Below are 15,355 nucleotides of genomic sequence, written 5' to 3'. Positions count from 1 at the left end.
GGTTGGAAGATAATACCATTGAGCTTTGTACACAAACCAGAAGCCCTCATATGACAAACCTCCATGTTGCACTGCTGACATTGCTTTTACCAGCTCATGTCTTGAGGGCTCAACAGCAGGCTGAGCAGCTGTGAAGTCTGTGATATGAATGATAATGAATTTGGTTAGTATTGGACTCAGACTCATCAAAGTTGGACTCACCAATGCTTGTAGCTTGCTGGCATCAAGCCTGTTCTATAGCTTTATGTCCCTCATAATGCTTTGCACAGCTTGGGCAACATGTATGGCCTGAGCTGTCTTTACCATGCACATATGTAAATTGTACAGTTGATTTGAAACGTGTATTGCAACACTGACAAAGTCTCCAGCTATTTGCATTTATGGGGGTAAAGTCTGCCATGGTATGAATCAGAGGTATACTATAGAGACGGTGGATTCAGAGGATGAATGAGGGATGCTGGGGGCTTTTCAACCATGTTAGAGATATAATGGTCCAAGTGATTTGCAGTTGTTCTTTTGAAGTGTGATTCTCAAAGTATGACAAGACAGCGGTTGATCTACACTACTTGAGTTGCCAGATCTAACTTTCCTCCTCATCTGTCCAGGCAAACTCGTAGAAGTCAGACTCTTCATCTGATGAGTTGACTGCCACAGATTCACCAGTGGGTGCATGATATCCAGCCCCTTCAACAAATAGTGGTAAATCCAGAACATCCATCTCCTCAGACCAAATTAGTTTTTCACTGTCGCACAGGATTTTTGGCTGTGCAGTGATGACACTTCAAATTGGATCCTCATCTTCAATGGCTCAGAAGCACATGAGAAGATTTGCATATACATCCCAGATATTGTCACAAGTCAGTACAGTATGACCAAGCTTGGACATGAATGCTGTAGCCTTCTGGGAGAATTCCTGGGGTACCAAGAGAAAAATGGGTGATCAGAAGGAGCATATGTTTTCCAGACCTGCTCAAGTGATGAATTATCCACAATCACCTGCAAAACATTAATATATTGACAAGAATGTGTCTAATGGCTTACAGATAAGTCCCAACAATCAAATTTCTCAGGGAAATCAAAGATATCATTGGGGCGACCATGTAGTAGTATTTTGTGCATATTGAAGTGGGGCTTGGTATTGTTGAACTTATCAGCAAAAAGATTGAGCTCATGCTGGAGCCACAGAATGAAAATAAAGTGAAATACAAGTCTATGTTCCACACAGCATTAGTGCAAGAAGCTATTGAAGACATAAAAGAAGAACCTTTCCAGTGCATCATCTGGGTTATAGATACCTGCACTCAAACTGAAATCAAGAATATCTTCGAAACCTGGTGTCCAGCAATGGCACAATTGACTCCAGAAAATTTCTGGCTTTATATTGTGATGGTCGCCTCTGAACTTGTGCTGCAGGGTGCATGCCAGACCCGGATCTTGAAGATGATGAAGCATGGTGTGACCATTTGCAATCCCATTGTTCTCTGTGCTGGGGTCGCTTTGGGTAACAAGAGGCATAGCTTGAATGATTGCATTACTAGATTGACAATTGAGACCAGACATAAATAATTACCTCCAAGGCTTTGGACTGTGTCACAATACCATCCACAGATCAAGTGCGGATTGTGATTAGTCCACCAGACCTTGAGCCAGAGGACTCGCCCTGAGAACAGCTTGATACCAACATGTAGGAAGAGCTGAAAATGACGCCACTTGTCATGCTGGTCAAACACCCAAATGTCATGAAGACCTGCAGTCCAGAAAGTACTGTGTTTAAGCCGGCGACTCTTCCGGCACTGAACTTCATCTGTACAGTAAGCAACAAAACTGTTGCAATGTTTGTATGAGATTGATTACTCTGGCTATATCATTACAGGGATGGCAGCTATGCAAATGTGGATAAGAGCAATATTGTAGCCCTACATCCAGGCTACAATAGTTGTACTACACTGGAGATGTGAAAACATTTCCTTAAAAGGATATAAGCAATTTACTACATGGTATGCATTGCAATGGTTTTGTTGCTGATATTTTTAAACATCAAAATCCTATCAATAGACATCAGTTATGTTATTTAGTATGTCTTATAATGTTATGTGACATGTAAAAGGGTCAATATGATATAAACAAAGCCAAATGGTGAACTTTCTCAACATTCATCATCATGAAAGCCCTCTCTGCTGACAAAACCAACCAAATCCTTTTTTACCTTGATTTTAACCAATCTACAAGGGAGATCTCACATGCTACTAGTGTACACCATAGTACCATTATCAGAATTCACTCAGAACTTCATTATGACCTTCAAAAGTCCTCTGGTGGTTGTCCTTCTGTCCTTTCCTCTCCCAATATTCAGCATGCTATTTGGGTAATCAGTACAGATAAGGCTAAAAATGTCACTCAAGTCACAAGAGCACTTCAGGATATCAAGAATCAGCCTATGTCCTCTCAAACAACCTATCATTACTTGATGAAATCTGGTATGAAGCTTGTAGTGAAGCAAATACACCCTCTTGTCTCCTGCTAGCCTGATACTCAGGCCCTCTCCTGTCCTTTTCCAAGCCTATTGCCTTTCATCTGGCCCCAAATAATTGATTTTGGTTTCATATGACCATATGACTCTTTTCAAGTCATCCACTATCCAGTGCTGGTGACTGATAGCAAAGTATAGTCTTACTCTCCTATGACACTTGGATAGGAGAGTGTTACGGTTCTACTCTTTTCACCTCTTCACTTATTCACATTCTATCGTACAATTCTCTTTTCTCTTTTCTGATTCATTATTTACTTTCAAATCTCTGATTCATTTATTAAAGCTCCGCTTTAATCCCCTTATATATACTCTATCTCTTATGCTTGTATTCTTTAACTTGACCTATGCAGACCAGGGCCTGCAATATACTGCTTAACTTGCACGACTCGTACATAGGTGTACGCTGAGATCATTTGTTTTTGTCTAAGTCGTTCTTACGAACGCTGAGCGTAACAAAAGGTCAAGTTATTACTCTACCATACAGTTCCCTTGAACTTGTATCCAGAACAGACCCCAGAAATACAACAGAATTTGGAAATTCCAAATCCTCTTGATTTCTGCGCAGCTCCCTAGGACTTGCGCCCAGAACCAGACACCAGACCACCGATCGCCCTGACACCTCCTGGTTTCACCTGGGACGACGAAGAACAAGAGTTCTTTCAGATAGACGCCAAGGGCACCAGATATTCCTTACCCAAACCTACGAATGACCCCAGACCACCACCATGCCTGAAGAAATCGGCAAGATCCCCTCACCCTTCAATGGCGATACCAGCCTTGCTCAGGGATGGACGCTTCAAGTCGAGGCGTACCTAGACATGAATGACGAAGTTTACAATAACGACAAGAAGAAAGTTATCTTTGCCCTCAGCCTTATGACTAAAGGCAAGGCTGCTAAATGGGCCAAAGGCCAACTCAAGACTGCTGTCGCAGCAAAGACTTACGGAACCTGGGAAGGTTTTGCTAAGCAATTCAGATCCACCTTCTTTCCCAAGAACGTCGAACAAACTGCGATCCGTTGCATTTCCTCCCTCTGACAGACCAGCAGCATAGCCGCTTATGCATCCTTATTCTGTACCATCCTGGCCGATACCGGCATCTCCGAAGAGAACATTAAGATCATGTTCTTTAGGAACAGGCTTAAGCATGAAATAATCTCTGCTATATACGCCTTCGAAACGACCCCCACTACCATCGAAACATGGCTAGAGAAAGCCCTAGACGTCGAGGTCCGAAGGACCTTAATAGCACCTCCCTCCTATACCAAGGCAAAAGATCCGTACGCCATGGATATGGATAAAGTAGATGACGAAGAAGGTGAGAAGAAGACGAGGAAGACTTACTTAACTCCTCAAGAATGGGAGTGCAGGCGCAAGAGCAGCCTTTGCTTCAAATGCAGCAAGAAAGGCTTAGCTGCAGAATGCCCTAACCATCCCACGGTTACGACCACAACCAGAAAGGTAATCAAGGAGTCACCTGACGATGATTACAAGGAATTCCAAGAATGGAAGGTGTTTAAAGCACGCCAGATGAAGAAACTGGTTAAAAAGGAAGAAAGTAGCGGTGAGGGGGATTTTGCATAGGGGAGCCTGCCACAGTGTCCGAAACTCCCAGAATCGGACTAGTTGTACAATCTGTTGGCGATACTAACTCTATACGTTTACTGTTAACCATCAGATCCAAGAAATCCGAAAAAACCACCGTAGCCGCTGCTCTAATTGATTGCAGCACAGAAGGCGAATTCATCGATGAAAAATTCATCCTCAAAGAAAACATTCGCACTCACAAACTTAAAACCCTGATCCCTGTATGAAACGTAGACAGCACATTAAACAAAGCCGGAAGAATCACACAGTACTGTGAACTTTCCTTTTTAATCAAAGATATCCCTATGCGGAAGCGCTTCTTTGTAACCTCTCTAGGAGGAGAAGATGCTATCCTGGGAATGACTTGGCTAAAGAAAGAAAACCCAGATATTGATTGGACTAACCAAGAAGTCTGCCTAAGGGAGTGTACCCTGAAAAAAGCATTTATCGAAGAAATCAAAGAAGAAGACGTCTTTTATGACGCACTAGAAGAATTAGCAGACAAGTGGGATCCTGCTAATGAAACTCTCCCACACCTTCTAGATCCCATCAATGATGATGACGACTTCTATACCTATATCCGGAAAACCGACAACATCTCACAAACCCTCACCCAGGACGCCGCTAAACCAAAGAAAACTTTCGAAGAACTCATACCCAAGGAATTTCAACAATATAAAGATGTATTTGGTGATGTAGCTAATGGTACTCTTCCTCCAGAACGCAAATACGACCACAAGATCGACCTCAAGGAATCTTTCGAACCGCAGAAATGCAAGATCTATCCGCTTAACGCCAAAGAAGATAAGGCTATGAACAATTTCATTGACGAACATCTAGCTAAAGGAACAATCGTTCCTTCTGAATCCCCCCAATCCTCTCCATTCTTCTTCGTCGGGAAGAAAGATGGTTCCCTCCGACCTTGCCAAGATTATCGCTACCTGAACAAACACATGGTTAAGGCTATAATAACGTACGCATGAGAAAATCTGATCAATGGAAGGTGGCCTTCGCCACTTCCAGAGGACTTTTTGAACCCATGGTCATGTTCTTCAGAATGTGTAACTTGCCCGCCACCTTTCAGTCTATGATGAACGACTTGTTTGGAGACATGATCCAAGAAGGGTGGATCATTATATACATGGACGATATACTAATCTTTTCTAGAGACGAAGAAACCCATTGCATCTGTACTCACAAGGTACTCCAACGACTCTGCAACAACCTCCTCAATCTAAAACCCGAAAAATGTACTTTCAATGTAACTGACATCAAATACCTCGGCATGATCATCAAACCCAGTTCTATCGCCATGGACCCCGCCAAATTAAAGGGTATATCCGAATGGAAGACTCCCACAAAAGTGAAGGAAGTCCAGTCATTCCTCGGATTCACTAACTTTTATTGACGGTTTATTGCTGACTACTCTTCAATCGCCAGACCTTTGATCGACTTAACCAAGAAAGATGAAGAATTCTCTTGGACCTTCGAACGCAAGGAAGCTTTTAACAAGCTGAAGCATATCTTCACCTCCTCCCCCATACTCCAAATTCCCGATAAAAACTCACCATTCGCTATAGCCACTGATGCCTCCCTCTATGCTACTGGTGCAGTACTCCTTCAGAAAAACGATAACGGAGATTGGCTCCCATGCTCCTTCCTCTCACAGTCCTTTAACCCTGCTGAATGTAATTATCAGATCTACGATCGAGAATTACTTGCTATCATCCGCGCTTTGAAAGCGTGGAGGCATTATCTCCTTGGATCTCCATATCCAGTTACCATTCAGACTGACCACAAGAACCTTACTTATTTCAGAGACGTACAAGACTTGAACAGACGCCAAGCAAGATGGCAAACCTTCCTTTCCCAGTTCGAACTTCAGATCCAACATGTACCAGGAAAAGAACTCATTATTCCAGACTTACTCTCCCGTAGAACGGATCACCTTCCAGTCGATAGTGACGAAAAGGACAATACTAGTATTCAACTCCTTCCCAATTCAATGTTTATTAATGTCATTGACAATTCCTTTACGGACAGATTACATATATCATCTTCCATTGACCCTGTAGTACACACTGTGCTTCAAGCACTCACAGACTCCTCGATCCCTCCTCCTCTCTGTTCTGCTCTTTCCGACTGGAAATTGAGCGACAGAATTCTTTCTTTTAAAGGACTCACTTACATACCACCTGGAGATCTCCGGCGAGAACTCACTTCCCTACACCACGACTCCCCCACTGCTGGACACCCTGGATGATTCAAAACCCAGGAACTCCTTTCTTGTGACTACTGGTGGCCCGGTCTAGCCACCTTCATCAAAAACTTTGTAGAAGGCTGTTGCATCTGCCAACAGAATAAAGTAAACACGCACCCTTCTACCCTGCCACTCCACCCAATTCCCACTCCTATTTCCAACCAACCCTTTGCTCATTGCTCAGTGGATCTCATCACAGACTTACCTCTTTCCAATGGCTTTGACAGCATCATGGTCGTGGTTGACCACAGACTTTCGAAGGGGGTAGTTTTCACTCCTTGTCTCAAAACAATAGATGCTGAAGGTGTCGTGAACATTTTCTTCTCTTAAGTTTTCTCTAGATATGGACTATACAATAAAATTATCTCTGACCGCGGACCTCAGTTCGCTTCCAGATTCCAGATCGAACTCAGAAAACTCCTCGGATATAAGAACTCCCTTTCCACCGCCTTTCACCCTCAGAGTGATGGAGAAACTGAACGAGTTAATCAAGAACTCGAAGTTTACCTCTGGATCTTCTGCGCTAACAATCAAACCGGTTGGGCGCCCATGTTGCCATTAGCCAAATTTGTTCATAATTCATGCCACCATTCCGCACGTGGTACCTCCCCCTTTTACCTCATGATGGGTTACCATCCACGACATCTTCCTGACTCCCACCTGAAATCCGACATTCCCAATATTGAACAACAACTCTCATTACTCAATAAAGCACGTGATGAGGCGCTAGCCGCTCATGAACTCACATGTAACACTATGCATCAATGAATTATGTCTAAATTCGTACCATTCTCTAAAGGAGACAAAGTTTGGCTTGAAGCCAAAAATCTTCATCTAGGATATCCTAACCGGAAACTCGCTCCAAAACGCGAAGGACCATTCACTATCATTGACATATTATCCCCAATAACTTATTGACTCGCATTACCTGCGCAATGGCGCATTCATCCAGTATTCCATGCTGCACTCCTTTCTCCTTATAAAGAGAATGATACCCATGGCCCTAATTATATTCCGCCTCCCCCTGACTTGGTCGACAGCAAAGAAGAACACGAAGTTGAAGCGGTCGTCAGACACCGCAGATCTTCATCTTGAAGACAATATTATGTAAAATGGAAGGGATTCCCAAGTTCCAAGAACGAATGGATGAAGGAAGCAGAACTAGGTAATGCTTCCGAACTTCTTACTAATTATAAATGATCGTATTGTCTTCTTTGATAGTAGTCAGTGCCTACTACCCTTACAATGGGGGTAATGTTACGGTTCTACTCTTTTCACCTCTTCACTTATTCACATTCTATCATACAATTCTCTTTTCTCTTTTCTGATTCGTTATTTACTTTCAAATCTCCAATTCATTTATTAAAGCTCCACTTTAATCCCCTTATATATACTCTATCTCTTATGCTTGTATTCTTTAACTTGACCTACACAGACCAGGGCCTGCAATATACTGCTTAACTTGCATGACTCATACATAGGTGTACGCTGAGATCATTTGTTTTTGTCTAAGTCATTCTTATGAACGCCAAGCATAACAGAGAGGGTGTATTTGCTTCACTACAAGCTTCATACCAGATTTCATCAAGTAATGATAGGTTGTTTGAGAGGACATAGGCTGATTCTTGATATCCTGAAGTGCTCTTGTGACTTGAGTGACATTTTTAGCCTTATCTGTACTGATTACCCAAATAGCATGCTGAATATTGGGAGAGGAAAGGACAGAAGGACAACCACCAGAGGACTTTTGAAGGTCATAATGAAGTTCTGAGTGAATTCTGATAATGGTACTATGGTGTACACTAGTAGCATGTGAGATCTCCCTTGTAGATTGGTTAAAATCAAGGTAAAAAAGGATTTGGTTGGTTTTGTCAGCAGAGAGGGCTTTCATGATGATGAATGTTGAGAAAGTTCACCATTTGGCTTTGTTTATATCATATTGACCCTTTTACATGTCACATAACATTATAAGACATACTAAATAACATAACTGATGTCTATTGATAGGATTTTGATGTTTAAAAATATCAGCAACAAAACCATTGCAATGCATACCATGTAGTAAATTGCTTATATCCTTTTAAGGAAATGTTTTCACATCTCCAGTGTAGTACAACTATTGTAGCCTGGATGTAGGGCTACAATATTGCTCTTATCCACATTTGCATAGCTGCCATCCCTGTAATGATATAGCCAGAGTAATCAATCTCATACAAACATTGCAACAGTTTTGTTGCTTACTGTATGATGAAGGTTCATGTAATGCAATATTAAGTCTCTGAAAACCATTTGATCAGTGTAAACTTGTTGCAACAGAGCATCATATACAACCTTGGAACCATAATATGCTCCTCTTGCATAAGTGTCTGCTTCATGTCATGTGAGCCCTGTTTGGGGAACTGTTGATGAACACGCTCAATGGCAGGTCCAATACTTTCAATTGTGTGTGCTTGACCACAGGCAGACTTAAGTCCCCATTGTGAATGATGCTTCTTCAAGAGGCTCAGTCTGATCACTCAAATGTCAGAAGCTCTGTTTAAAGGTGCATTTAAGTAGCTATGACTCACAATATATTGAACTTGCTAGTCTCCTGGTGTGCTTGAAGACAAGAGATGATCTCCGGATTGCTGTAACTGCTGGCAACATACTGCTCTACAAGCAGTCTTATGATTGCATCTAGAGCTGCAAAAGTAATCAGCACCAGTGTAATTGAGTTGACTGAACCCACACTTACAACTAACAACACCTCTCCCATTTTTGCCCTGTGGGTTGGGCATTAGAGCAAGCTTTGAAGTGCCAGTCTGCATCAGTGGCACAATAAGAAGTTGTATTGTTCATACAATGAACCACAGACTCATGACTTACAACCCCCTCTGGACCACTGAGGAATCTACATTGCCTTTCCTTACAAAGTCGCTCTAGTAGAATATAACTAGGGTATACATTAAATAAAATTGAAGAAACAATAATACCAAAACCAAACACCAATCAGACATTGGGAATCCATGTGGCATCTTGGGAAGTAGGATGGGCCATACCAGACTTCATAGGGAGGGGAGTTTAAGCAAACCAAAAAGGACACTGACCGAAAGGAAACACCTTCATATCCAGTGGAGCAGTCAGAAATCAAAGAAATAAGAAGTTTAAAGTCCAACCAGAGTTCAGGGCCATCATCTGCAGGCAGGAGCCTCCAGAAGGGATTAAACTGGATCAAGAGAAAAAGGAAATGAACTAGAATTAGACAACAGCCAAGGACAGTGAAGAACATGATCATGTGGCCTCAACCTATCACAAAGTCACTCTACTAGCAGTAGAATATAACTAGGTATACATTAAATAAATTTGAAGAAAGGATAATACTGAAACCAAACACCGATCGGACATTGGGAATCCGTGCGGCATCTCGGGAAGTCGAAGTGTAACCAAACATCCACCATAGGTTGTAACCGTCACATGCGCCACGTCGCTTATCATAAGAGGATATTGATGCACATCCAATGTACATTGCACACACCTAAGAGATGAAATTGATATGCTAAGTTTTATTATAATTCAGTAGTTCAGGGAACCATACCGTCGTATACGAGTAGGATTTGATTCGTTGGGTGGCACAGCATTCCAGCGGCCTCTCGTTGTGATCAAATATCTGCGGCATGAAAGCTGTGTGACCTCGTTGCGATCGAAGGCATGAATCATGATGGCTACTGAGGTCAAGTGAGACGCGTCTGCAAGTTTGTGGAGGCGCTGTTGTCATTCCGGGTAATCTGCGAAGAGAAGGTAGTCAAGATATAGACTATAATAGGTCACAAGTATTCCTATTTCTACAGAGCTAGGGACTGTGGAACGAGATGCAAGGACGATCAATGCATACCTTTGAGGATCAACGATGGAAGGATGCAAGGGACTGCGAATATCACCAGGTATCGCCGGCATAACCCGCGGTGTAGGTGCTAGTGAAATTAAGTATACTAACGGCATATTGAGTCCATGTTCGGTCATCGGGGATGGTACATCTAAGGAAAGTAAAATTAGCCCAGGACCAACATGTGAGAATGGCCGTGATCATCATGAAGCGGACAGTCCGTAGTTACCAGTAACACTAGTAGTCACGGTATTACGCATGACGGGATTGACATGATTATAACTGCTAATTCCTGCACTTCTGATGACAGCGGAGCTGTGCTATAAACCATCTGTCAGTCAACGGGATGTACATACATAGATGACATGTCAAGACGTACCCCATGGAGGTGGAATAAAGGGTCAGTCTGTTGTCAATCAAGGGCATACATATAGGGATAACCGATTATGAAAAGGACTCACAGGGCGACCTGGGGGATTATCAGGGTTCCAATATCTTCGTCCCACGGAAGAGTGTATACTGAGTCATTAGGTACCAGATCCGAAGCTATCATATCACAACTCAGTAACTGCAGCCAAACTGGGACACTAGTGGAAGTGTTCTGGACACCGCTGATGCGGAAGTTGTTCTCATTTTTCAGATTAGGCTTGGCGCCTGCGCCTCTTCCTTGAGCAAAATAGGCGGAGATCGGGACACGTTACCCATGAGGTCGTAAGGCTAGGGCTTTCTTGGCCTGCATTGCTTGTCTGTAAAAACATCATACTTGCACTCTTGTTCATACCATGACAGTCAAAATTAACTGCATCTCGTAGACCGAAAGAGGTGTCAGCTTCATGTTGAAGTCGCAACGGACGTGATTTACCTGCACACCAAGTTCATGGAAAACCCAGACAGAGTGTAATGATAGCGGGTTGGAGGTTGAGAAGCACAAAAGTGCTGCTAGATAGGATTACTATCCAACGGAGTTCACCCTGGCAACACCCGGCACGAATGTGGAGTATCGGCATCGAAGGAGAGGCTAGAAGGGCAAGATCACATCAGAATAAAGAATGACAACGAGCACAGCAAGCTTCGAGATACAGCGCCATGCTGCACTGCCTACAAACATACAGAAGAGTCGGCAACATCCGAGTTCGAAATCTGCTGGAAGAAATGCACAGCACTTAAGCTGTGAAGCGAACGAGGATGTCCGATGGAATATGCACCGCAATACATGACTTAAAAGAATGGATGCCATATTCCAGACTCCAAACCAAACGTCCACTTTTTCAGTTTACAGGCGAGTGTAGTGTTACATATCTGTTTCTGAGTTGGTCTAAACAAGTGCTTCTCGTGAGTGATACTCTGTGCTGTACAGTTGACCATCTGCTTACCAGCGATTTGGATATCATTTTGCGAATTCTCAAATTAGGTACTTGGACTGCATACATAACCCCGAAGGCATCCCGCGCATCAGGACTGAATTAATCCTGTAAGCATTTTCGTCAGATTTGATTGAATGATAGGTCCATCAACTCACCAGCCATCTCTGCCATTATCAGACAACTGTTGCTCGTACAATTTGTCCACCATCTGCTGTAGTTAAGGCTCGACCATGTCATCCTCAACCAGTAAAGCGCCAGCAATCACACCACGCCAGACGATGCTAGGCCATGCCAGCCAAATACTCGATATCATGCACTTGCCTGGCGGACGACGCGTTGTCATATGTTCAGCAGATGGCTCACTCCAACTATGGGACCTGGAGAGCGACGCACAAATTGGCGACGCCTGGCGAGATGAGGGGCACAAGGCAGACGTGAAAAATATAGCGTTGTCTCCCAACGGTAAGACCATTGCAAGCGGAAGCAATGGCGGGGTGGTGAGGTTGTGGGACGTGAAGACGGGCAAGGTAATTGCGAGATGGATAGGTCACACTGAGAATGTGGGGTCAGTGTGCTGGAGCGGAGATGGCGGGCGAGTCGTGAGTGGATCATGGGACGGAACAGCAAGGGTATGGGATGTCAAAACTGGCAGAACCATCCTGGAAATCAAGAACAGTCATCAGTACGTGTGGGCAGTAACATACTCACCCGACAACACAAAATTTGCGACAGGCGGAGAAAATGAGAACGCTGTAAAAATCTGGGATGCCAAGACGGGCGAGCTACTCAGCACACTCCATCAGGATCAATCAGTTCGAAGCTTAGCTTGGACATCAGATGGAAAGAAGCTTTTCTCCGGGTCATTGGGCCCCATTTGGATATTTGACACGGTCACTTGGGAGCAAATTGCCGTTCTCAAGGGTCACATTTTCAACCTGTCCTTGGCTCGGAACAACCACTTTCTTGCAAGTACATCAATATGGGACGAAGCAGTATGTTTGTGGAACCTCAACACAAACCTCCCAGTGTGTCCACCCTTCCAGCACGACAAGGACGTGAGCTGTCTGGCCTTTTCCGCTGATGGAAAGATACTAGTCACTGCTTGCGAGGACAAAAAAGTGTACCTATGGGATATCTATGCCATTCTCAAAGAAGTTGGCCTCGAAGATCTGTTGTCCATTCCTGATGTAAGTTTAATTCGTCAGTAAAGAGTCAAGACCACTCTAACTGACTCGCAGGTCATACCCGGAAAGTCGTTAATAAACGTACGTGACGTGTTTCTTATTCGTTTCATTCATTTTACACAAGTTCGTTATGCCAGGATGATGCCATACGTCCAGCTCAGTCCAGGAATGCTGGTCAAGTACCACTAGGGTTTTTCGATGGCATGCAAGGCAACATTCATGTGCGTCATCGACATTTTTTGAATCACTTCGTGTTCTGATCTCTTGTTCCCAGTCCTCTGTATCGCGTAGTGCCCATCAACCTTCCTCTGCTCGTCGCCCCCATCCCGCTATCGCACCATCATCTATGGGGATTTCACGCGCGCTCCTCAGCCACCTTCCATCACTCTTTCGTCGCTCTCACTCTCCCACTGGCGAAGTAATCGGAGTCCAGCAACATTCAAGAATAGCTATATTCTCTAGTCGCAGTCCTAATGCCGTCAAAGTTGCTGCAGTACGGGACAAACAGGTATCTTTGGGCAAATTTTTAACCGCTGGGATTTGATCATTCTTTTGCAGGCACTGTATGTTTCTCCGCGACCAGAACATGAAAAGGCGAAATACATGCTGCAACTGCGAAGCCAATCGCAAGGCCAGGCACAGGCGCCGTCATCCCAGACTCAGCCCACCGATTCATCAACGCCCACAACACCTCTTACTACTAGTCCTACAACACCAGGGGCAGCAAGCGCACGGTCACGACCCATCCCGTTGTGGGCCCGTCTCGTACTTTTTCTCTGTTGTGCATCTCCCCCACATGCCGATGGTCATTAATACTTCAGCATGTGAACACCTATTTTTCATCTTTGCTTCTGGTTCGTATGTATTCTTCTCTCGTTCTCCATGTCTTTCACTCGTGTTTTCTCATTATTGACTATCCTACGACTACACCAAGTAGCGGGATCGCTGGACGGAGCCTGACAATGTGTCTAGTCCGTTACAATACTCAACGAATAGGCTGGCAAGAGCATTCTTAGTCCTAGTCCAGAATTTTACCAACCTTCAATTTGACTGGGCCACCGTTTTGGCTTGTGTCTTCCTGAACCCTCCTGGCACAAGACAGTCAACAGTGCCCGTCCTGATGACGACCCTCGAGTCTTGGACTGAAGAGTAAAATAAAATTATTGAGTACAATAAAATGAAGTGATACTAGGCTTTATGAAAAAGCAACATCGTCTCCGGAAGTCGTAAAATGTTCTTTCTTCACCTATTCCCATTTTGAGGAAAGGAATCAGGGTAATGTATTCTGCTCGCAGCTCATCTGCCATCTCCACCTCACTGCCGAACATCAGGCTCTCCAGGGGACACTTTGACCGTTCCAATAATGCCTTCAACTCATAATGAATCTGCATTACGTCACTGCAAGCGAAATCACTGCGAACTTCAAGGAAGTGCAAATTTGGCAGTGATAGAACCTTGAGCAGTCGACTTAAAGGCCCGCTGTACAGTTCGCGCCCAAGATTTATATGACAGATTCGTAAGGATGGAGTGTGTGAGTGCCTCTGGGACTGTCCTTTGATCGAGGAATACGCCGCGTATTGTCAACGTGGAGAGGTTGGGACATAGCTGGAGCAGTTCGATGACTGAATACATTTCAGATATTGCGCCAACCCCGACATGTGTTAGTCGGTCCCACATGGAACCTAAATAATTGCGCTGGTACTTGCTGAACGTTGGCAGTATAGCCGTGAACCTGCGCATTGTTGACGGAAGTTGCAGTACAGAAGCTGGTGCAACATGAACATTAAAGAATACGGTCAGCTTCTCAAGTGCTGAGAGGTCTGTTAAGAAAAGTTCAGGTTTGTCAGCGGCGGAGTAGAAAAATAGAGAAAGATGATATTTGATTCATGTAAGGATGAAGGAAGCGCCGTAGTGCGGTTGAATGATTGTACTTGTAGCACTTGACTACTAACGATAGCGGAAGTCCCCGTGACCACTTGAGCCATGAGTCATAGCAGGAAGCCGCCCATTGCCAATCTGTATCATCGACCACCACGTGCAACCTGCACCACAGAACGGGTGTGCTTGTTGCAACCTTCCTCCATCGTCGGTATACTCCGATCAACAGCATTCGAGCTTTGAGCCTCGATGGAGGTGAAAAGTAACTGGCTTTTGGATCAGTGTCCGGGAGACAGTGGTGGAAAATTTCAGAGGAGTTCATTTGGAAAGCGCCACAAAGGTGATAGGAGCCCTTTGTGGAAATTCATCGACTGGGTGATCTTGTCCTTCTTTTCAACGAGTTGCTGATGAATATTTTTCATTCCATCTGTTATGGTTCCCAGGTCTGAGATCTCGTGCAAAACTGCGTCCAACTGCTGCTGGCGCTGGGCGATGATATCGAGAACGTTCTGGCCCTCAAGGTCGATGGTAGAGTGGTCGGTGTTGGGGAATTTTTGGTATGGAGTTTCAAGGTTCGGAATCTGGTTATCTTCGTTAACATAACGTTCGTGACATTAGAATAGTAGACATACAATCACTTGTGAACATGCGAGCTGAAGCGAGCAATTATTATCAGACATGATCAGTTATA

The 15,355-nt window shown here is 44.0% G+C and overlaps 3 protein-coding genes across 3 annotated transcripts; 1 reads left to right on the top strand and 2 right to left on the bottom strand.

Moving 5' to 3' along the window:
• Positions 1-9,383: 9,383 nt before the first annotated feature.
• On the bottom strand, positions 9,384-11,041 carry BJ212DRAFT_1376725 (uncharacterized protein). Its single transcript, XM_041336492.1, has 5 exons — positions 10,700-11,041; positions 10,468-10,553; positions 10,248-10,389; positions 9,951-10,140; positions 9,384-9,890 (listed from the first exon to the last, which is right to left on the bottom strand). The coding sequence occupies exons 1-5, from the start codon at positions 10,789-10,791 to the stop codon at positions 9,681-9,683; spliced, it is 720 nt and encodes a 239-aa protein (XP_041189692.1). The 5' UTR covers positions 10,792-11,041; the 3' UTR covers positions 9,384-9,680.
• Positions 11,042-13,344: 2,303 nt separating this feature from the next.
• Positions 13,345-13,952, top strand: BJ212DRAFT_1579355 (uncharacterized protein). Its single transcript, XM_041342244.1, has 2 exons — positions 13,345-13,640; positions 13,724-13,952. Exons 1-2 carry the CDS (start codon positions 13,352-13,354, stop codon positions 13,744-13,746), a joined length of 312 nt encoding a protein of 103 aa, XP_041189691.1. The 5' UTR covers positions 13,345-13,351; the 3' UTR covers positions 13,747-13,952.
• Positions 13,953-14,972: 1,020 nt separating this feature from the next.
• On the bottom strand, positions 14,973-15,344 carry BJ212DRAFT_1484037 (uncharacterized protein; the record flags this gene model as incomplete). Its single annotated transcript, XM_041340725.1, has 2 exons — positions 14,973-15,245; positions 15,297-15,344. 2 exons carry the CDS (start codon positions 15,342-15,344, stop codon positions 14,973-14,975), a joined length of 321 nt encoding a protein of 106 aa, XP_041189690.1.
• Between the last annotated feature and the right edge of the window lie 11 nt (positions 15,345-15,355).

The sequence above is a fragment of the Suillus subaureus genome (genome assembly GCF_016647635.1).
Source record: "Suillus subaureus strain MN1 chromosome Unknown BJ212scaffold_31, whole genome shotgun sequence".
Lineage (NCBI taxonomy): Eukaryota > Fungi > Basidiomycota > Agaricomycetes > Boletales > Suillaceae > Suillus > Suillus subaureus.
The sequence above is the reverse complement of the archived record's forward strand: the minus strand, read 5'-3'. Positions and strand labels throughout refer to the sequence as shown.